This window comes from Gastrolobium bilobum, unplaced genomic scaffold (genome assembly GCF_033153095.1).
Source record: "Gastrolobium bilobum isolate Gb01-03AN ecotype WA unplaced genomic scaffold, APGP_CSIRO_Gbil_v1 utg24596, whole genome shotgun sequence".
In the NCBI taxonomy this organism is placed as follows: Eukaryota; Viridiplantae; Streptophyta; class Magnoliopsida; order Fabales; family Fabaceae; genus Gastrolobium; species Gastrolobium bilobum.
This window is the reverse complement of record NW_026897547.1, coordinates 298,069-305,669: the sequence shown is the minus strand read 5'-3', so window position 1 is coordinate 305,669 and position 7,601 is coordinate 298,069. Positions and strand designations below refer to the sequence as shown.

The 7,601-nt window shown below is 31.9% G+C and overlaps 1 protein-coding gene across 1 annotated transcript; it reads left to right on the top strand.

Moving 5' to 3' along the window:
- Window positions 1-1,474: 1,474 nt before the first annotated feature.
- Window positions 1,475-3,393, top strand: LOC133307968 (low affinity inorganic phosphate transporter 1-like). Its single transcript, XM_061508555.1, has 2 exons — window positions 1,475-2,576; window positions 2,655-3,393. The coding sequence occupies exons 1-2, from the start codon at window positions 1,502-1,504 to the stop codon at window positions 3,119-3,121; spliced, it is 1,542 nt and encodes a 513-aa protein (XP_061364539.1). The 5' UTR covers window positions 1,475-1,501; the 3' UTR covers window positions 3,122-3,393.
- Window positions 3,394-7,601: the final 4,208 nt, after the last annotated feature.

Genomic DNA, 7,601 nt, shown 5'->3' with positions numbered 1-7,601 from the left:
CATAACTTGGGTACGGTACCATGATATAATGGATTAATATATAGCTGGATTTGAAGAATTTTTTAAAGTTTCTTTGTACGTGAAAGAATAATAAAACAAAAGTTAGAAAAACTGAAGTTGACAGGTGCGAACTTGTGCTGTATTATCCTTCCCTTAAGTTTAATTATTGGGGGGTCTAAGACAAATATTTAATTTGTATAAGCTTGATGGGTGACAATCACCCACGTACCCTAATCCTTCCTTGACTCCATCACTGCATGTAACGAGGAATAACGTGTGCGATATAGTTATATACTCCTCAATAGTTATCATGATTTTAAGTAATTATGTGAAGTATACATAATTTTTTTATATTGAAATAGAACTTTCATGGACGGAGAGTTAATTATTTTTTTTTATCTTACTTAGCAAATTTCAAGTTGTTATCATATTCTTTTTAAAATTCGGAGGTGAGTATCATATAATTCATAGTTGTAAGATATTTTTTAGCATTTTACACACAATCCAAAATCGAGTGAATGCAGGCACGTAACGTATGAAAGGTGTAAACGTGCAATTGCAAGAAAGAATGACAAAGTCCAAGTCTACCCTTCAAATCATTACACCATAAGTGTTCAAATAAATTCAGTTTCACATTACTAAGATGCAATTTGGAACGTGGAAAAATTAAAATAAAAGTGTACCATGTTCTGTATAGTTGGCGTAACCGTTGACTTTTAATTAATTTAAACCTTAAAGGAATCAAATTAAAGTATATGCCTAAGATGCCGTGGTGGATTAGAATCAATGTGTTGGAATTTTGTAGGATGAGACTCAGTTGAACTTTATATATATATCTGTTTGCTTTCAATCTTTTCCCTTCATCCACAACACAGAAAACACAATTCTGTGTCCCAATTTCTGTGCATATTATTTCATATATTGAATCAGGTTAGTACTCCCTCTCTCTTACACAACACTTTTGGTCATGCACAACTGACTTTAACTAAATATGTGTTTATATGTTATATTTCAATTGTTTCTACTTATATTACACAACTACAGTAGTAATACAAAGTAGTAGTATTGCTAGCTCCTTTCTTCTCACACATACGAGAGATTGGCATCATCATCATGAATTTAGTTAAAGCTAAGGCTGATAACATTGACCATAGAAAAAAAATGTGTATCTTCCTTTTCAATGTTACCATCAAAGTCCCATTTTGTATTTTCCTTCAGGGTTTGTTTGAAAACAACTTGCGTTGAAAATTGTACGCGTTAGTGGTCTATTCAATTTGAATAATTCTAAGTACACAATTATTTGTCAAAGTCCAACATGTAGTATGGACAATCAAACAAAATATAAGGACCGCTGCTGCAATATTAAGATATTTTAATAGCCATATAAGCATAGCTTGTACTTGGAAATCTTGAACACTAAATCTTATATAACTTGTTGTTTCTGTGCCAGAATTCTTGAACATTGGATAAAGAGTACTAGTTGCAGCTTACAAATCTAGCCATGGCTCGTGAGAACTTAGGGGTGCTTAATGCACTCGATGCAGCCAAAACACAAATGTACCATTTCACTGCTATTGTCATAGCTGGTATGGGATTCTTCACAGATGCATATGATCTTTTCACCATACCAAATGTTACCAAGTTGCTTGGTAGAATATACTACACAGTTGAAGGTGCTCCAAAGCCAGGAACACTGCCTCCAAATGTGTCTGCTGCAGTGAATGGTGTTGCACTTTGTGGCACACTAGCAGGCCAACTTTTCTTTGGTTGGCTTGGAGACAAAATGGGAAGGAAAAAGGTTTATGGCCTAACACTTGCCCTTATGGTTGTGTCCTCTATTGCATCTGGCCTTTCTTTTGGCCATACTCCAAAGAGTGTCATATCCACACTATGTTTCTTCAGGTTCTGGCTTGGATTTGGCATTGGTGGTGATTACCCTCTCTCTGCCACCATCATGTCTGAATATGCAAACAAAAGGACTCGTGGGGCATTCATAGCTTCAGTTTTTGCTATGCAAGGCTTCGGAATCTTGGTTGGTGCTGTTGTTTCCATCATAGTTGCAACTGCATTCAATCATGCATACAAGGCTCCATCATATGCAGTTAACGCTGCAGCATCACTTGTGCCTCAAGCTGATTATGTTTGGCGCATAATTTTGATGTTTGGTGCTGTACCTGCTGCTCTTACTTACTACTGGCGCATGCAAATGCCTGAGACAGCAAGGTACACAGCACTTGTTGCCAAGAATGGAAAACAAGCAGCACTAGATATGTCAAAGGTGTTGCAAGTTGAAATTATAGCTGAGCAAGAAAAGGTAGATGCGATATCCATAAGAGATGACAACAATTTTGGTTTGTTTAGCAAGGAATTTGCACGCAGACATGGACTTCACTTGCTTGGAACCTGCGCATGTTGGTTCCTTCTTGATATTGCATATTACAGTTCAAACCTTTTCCAAAAAGACATTTACTCTAACATTGGGTGGCTCCCTCCAGCAAAAGACATGAATGCAATTCAAGAGGTTTACAAGGTTGCTAGAGCAACAGCACTTATAGCACTCTGTGGTACTGTTCCAGGTTATTGGTTCACAGTGGCTTTCATAGACATAATTGGTCGTTTCGTCATCCAAATCATGGGGTTCTTCTTCATGACAGTTTTCATGTTTGCACTTGCTCTTCCATATAATCACTGGTCACAGAAAAGTCACAGAATTGGGTTTCTTGTTATGTATGCATTGACCTTCTTCTTTGCAAATTTTGGTCCAAACTCAACCACTTTTGTTGTGCCTGCTGAAATTTTCCCTGCAAGGTTGAGGTCAACATGCCATGGTATATCCGCAGCTGCAGGGAAAGCTGGAGCAATTATTGGTGCATTTGGATTCTTATATGCTTCACAAGACAAGGATCGAACAAAGAGAGATGCAGGGTACCCTGCTGGTATTGGGATGAAGAACACTCTTATTGTGCTTGCTGTGGTTAATTGTCTTGGCATATTTTTCACTTTGTTGGTGCCAGAATCAAATGGAAAATCATTGGAGGAGTTGAGTAGAGAGAATGAAGATGAAGGTGGTGATGAGATTACTGAGCAGCAAGCCACTACTAGCAGGACTGTTCCAGTTTGATGTTATAAATGGTGAAATCAATCACAAGTGTTATTATAGATTGTTATTATTATCAAAGTTCCATCCATGAATATGTTCAAATATATTGTATGGTTTTAATTTTATCATATCTCAAATTCCCCCAGGAGTAGCTAGCCTCTTGTTGAGAACTGAGAGCTTTGGTATTCCAACTTGTCTTTGCTGCTCAGTCTCACAAACCTTTTTCTTGTTCCTGCTAATTTTTTTCTGTTTGGAATAAAATATCTTCTTGTGTAAATGATAGAAAGTGAATAACAGTAATTATTGTCTTCGTGACAATGAAGATTCGTAGTCCAATTTTATCTCTGGTTTGACTTGGATTTCATTTAACTTATAATTTGAGATAAACTTAAATGTTGCAAAAAATGTTAAATATATAAATAAAAACCATTCAGATAGCTTCGTCACTAGGAAAATTCAATTATTGTTGTCGTTATTCTTCTAATTGATATTGTGGAATATTCTATCAAAAGATTAAATGGATTTGTGCATTAATGCTCGCCATTATACCTAAATAAGCATGTATCAAAATAAATAAATAAATAAGTATTGCGTAAATGGACATATATATATATATATATATAATCAATTTATATCGGTGTAAGAATAATAAATTTTATATCAAATCTTAGTCGTGGATTTTAATGTATCTAATTATTCTAATTTATTGAAAATTAATAATTAATTAATAAGTATGAATCAACATATATATATATATATATAAATTATTTATGTGTCTAAACAAACTTAAAATAAAATAAGGGTTGGTTTTTTCTACGGTCAATGTAGATAACTTATCTATATTGAGTCCAAAACGATGTCGTTTTAAGCGAAAATTAAGGTATTTTTGTAATAATAATTTATTTTAAGGTTATGATAGTCTTTTTCATTATAATTTTTTAATTTTTCAATCTAAAACGACGTCGATTTGGGAACGAATGTAGATAATTTATCTACATTCACTTTAAAAACATTAAAGCCATAAAAATATATATATAATATATGAAAATGAAATAGTAGGAGAAATAAATATCAGTTATTTATTGAATATCTTGTTTTAAGACTACGTCTGCAGCATGTGGACTCCTTAATCAACCATTAAAAGTTGGGAGTCTCCAAAAGTTTGAACGCCATGTGCTTCTCAGATATGAAAATTTTGACTCGGACAATTGATTTGTAAGTATTGTGAATGCCAATCCTAAACTGGTAAAGTGAGGGTAGGACCTACTATAGATTCCATATTACTTTTTCTTTTCACATGCTGCGTCTACATTACACATGGTCTGTGCAATAAAGTTATTTAACAAATATATGTATAATAGATAACTTTATTTCCTATAATTTAAGAAATATTAATTTTTATTTTTATTATATTATCATTATGGGTTAATATCTTATCATGTTATATATATGACAAAATTCTTTTCTTCCATACAGAACAAATATGTGGATCTTATTGAAAAGAGAAAAGAAAAAAAATTAGTGAAATCAACTATTTATTGTGTGGGTTGGAAAAAAATTTCTTTCCCATGTTACGTATGTACTGTGAAAAGATATTAACCTGTCATTATTGTTATTGAAAGTATTGTCAACGAGTAATACAAAAAAAAAAGTATCGTGAACGACAATCCTAAACTTTGAAAGTGAGGGCAGGACCTACTACATATAGATTCCATATTATTTTTTCTTTATCTCGTGCTTGTCTGCATCTATTTATGTAGCACCGATATTGACACGTGACATGATATGACACGACACGTTAATTATTAAAAATATTAGATTTTGACATGTTAAGACACGTTAAGACACGTTTTGATATTAAATAATATTTTTATTTATGTAGTGTAAATTATATTTAATATTCAATAATTTAACAAAAAAATAATCTAAAATTATAATATTCATAAATTTTGCAAAGAAACATAAGATATCCCAAATATTTATATTAAATTCAATAAAATAGTAATCGTAATTCAGCGAATCTAATAGTTGAAACTAAAAACTTAACGCAACGCAACCTTTAATCATTTTCTTGAATTTCTATAACGCGTGTTGAAGTGTCGGAGAGTGTCGGAATGTCCGAGAGTGTCGAAAAGTGTCGGTGCTTCATAGGTCTGCATTATATATAGTTTATGCAATAAAGTATTCATACTTTATTTTTATATCATTCTCTTTCTAGACAATAATATAATATAAACATACATTCTACTACACTTAATTTTTATTTTTTTAATTGAAAAATGTAAAATAGTGTAAGAATTATGGTGTATAAATAACAAGATCTCTAATTAAGTTACAAAAATAGAACTTCTCTTCTAGTGCAGCATCAAAATTCAAACTAGCCCACTTATTTTTAATATATATTCTTTAAAAAACTAAATCGCATCTCACTTCTTAATAGGTACTTAAATGGGAGAATAGTTTCTACTAGGAGAAACTATTCCTCTTCTACATACAGATCAAAACTCATATCAAGTTTTTTTCCTTTTTTTTTCCAAAAAATCGTTGCCCCATATATTTTGTATTTACTACATAAGACAGCGTCCCTCCTACCACAGGAGATTCATAATTCCCTATTTAAATTATACTGTTTTTTATTATTTTTTAAGATTTTTTTTCCTCTCGAATAATAGTATGCTATATTTAATTTATTTTATTATAAACAAGCGTCTTATAGGTTGTTAAGCAATTAGGATTATGTGTTTTAAATATAAAAAAATTTCTCTTCTATTGACTCATAGCGGCCTAGCTAGCTAGTAGGTTTACCGGTAGCTTCTTCTTTATTTAAAAAAAGAAAAACACTTTTACTATGAATTTTGAGATTTTATTAGATGAAAAAAGTCTGAAGTGAAAAAGTGGGCGGCACGTCTCTTCAGTTTCACTTTTGAGAGTGGGCTGAAAAACTTGTTTCGTCGATCTAAACCTATTTTACATTAATAAAAAAAACAAAAAAACAAACACTCAACCCATTAGGTTAGCGGGTTGTAAAACTCGGTCTGTCCTGTTTGACAGGCAAGGGAGGTCAACCCACTTAGTCGAGCCCGTTTTGTCTACGCTAACTACTAGGAGTATTAACGGGCTGAGCCAAGCCGAACTTGTTGGAAATCGACAACACAAAAATCGAAAACGGAAAAGAAAGAGAGAGAGAATAGACACAGCGATTTACCCTGGTTCACCCAATATAGGCTACATCCAGCGTATTTGTACTATATTCACCTCACAGCCACTCGTTACAAGTCACTCGATTTACAAAGAAAATATAAATAGGTTAGAAAACTCTAACAGCAGCTATTCATGGGCCTAAGCCCAAATTGCTAAGAAAATTACAATAAAACAGAGGCCCACAACAGTACCTAGTGCCCGCATAACCCCGATAACTAGGGCCTGCATCAGCATGCGAAGTATGAGCCATACCCAACAGAACTTTGGTCTTAAAAGACTAAATCTATATTAAAATGTGTTGGCCTGACCAAGCTTGTCACCTGTTATGAATATAATTAAAGACCCGTGGCCTGACTTATTTATAAAAATTAAAAACCTGGTTTAGCCTATTTAAAAAAATAAGACAATAAAAATTTATTCAAACATAATATAAAATCAACAACACTAGTAATTCCATAAATATTCATAAATTCAATGTATATCCAAACAGTATAATATAGAACAAAATTATTCAAAAAATCAGTTTAACTAATAAAATGGGATGAAATGGATTGAGGAGAAAGAGAGCTATTACAAGTAGTGTAAAAGATAAAATAAAATAAAAAATTAATATATTAGGTCAGCCTGAGAGGCTCTAAGGCCGAGCTTTTGAATTGGAGTCTAAGGCCTTTTTATTAAACGAGCTTTTATACAAGTCTAAGCCTGATTTCAACAACCAATTTTAAACATGTAAACTCAAGTCTTCACGAGTCGAGCCAAAAGTCCATGTAAGCCCCCGATTCATTTATCACCCCTACTAACTACTAGTTTTAAGTTTTCAAAAGTCTTCATTTTATTTATTAAAATCCCAAAATTAGGAATGCAATTTATAAAAAATAAAAAGTCAAACGTCTTCTACAAGTTTTCTTTTTAAATTATTCAACAAAGGTAGCTTGCTCCGTATTATGCCAAAACGTATTTTTTTTGGGAAAAAAAAATTCGAAAACCCCTTATTATTTCGCTTAAAATCACTTTCATTTTTTCTAGTATTTTTTATTTTCTCTATTACCTACTTTTGGCTCACATTTTTTATTTTAATATTTGAACCCAGAATAAAAATATATTTACATATAAATTGATTATTTTAATAATTTTTAATTTTATTTACATTTATCAAACTCAAGTCAACTCAGTTTAATTAAAAATATATAAATTTATAAGTAGTTTCAAATATATATATATATATATATATATATATATATATATATATATATATATATATATATGAGGTAGGATCGTTTGACACCGGTGTCAAATTTGA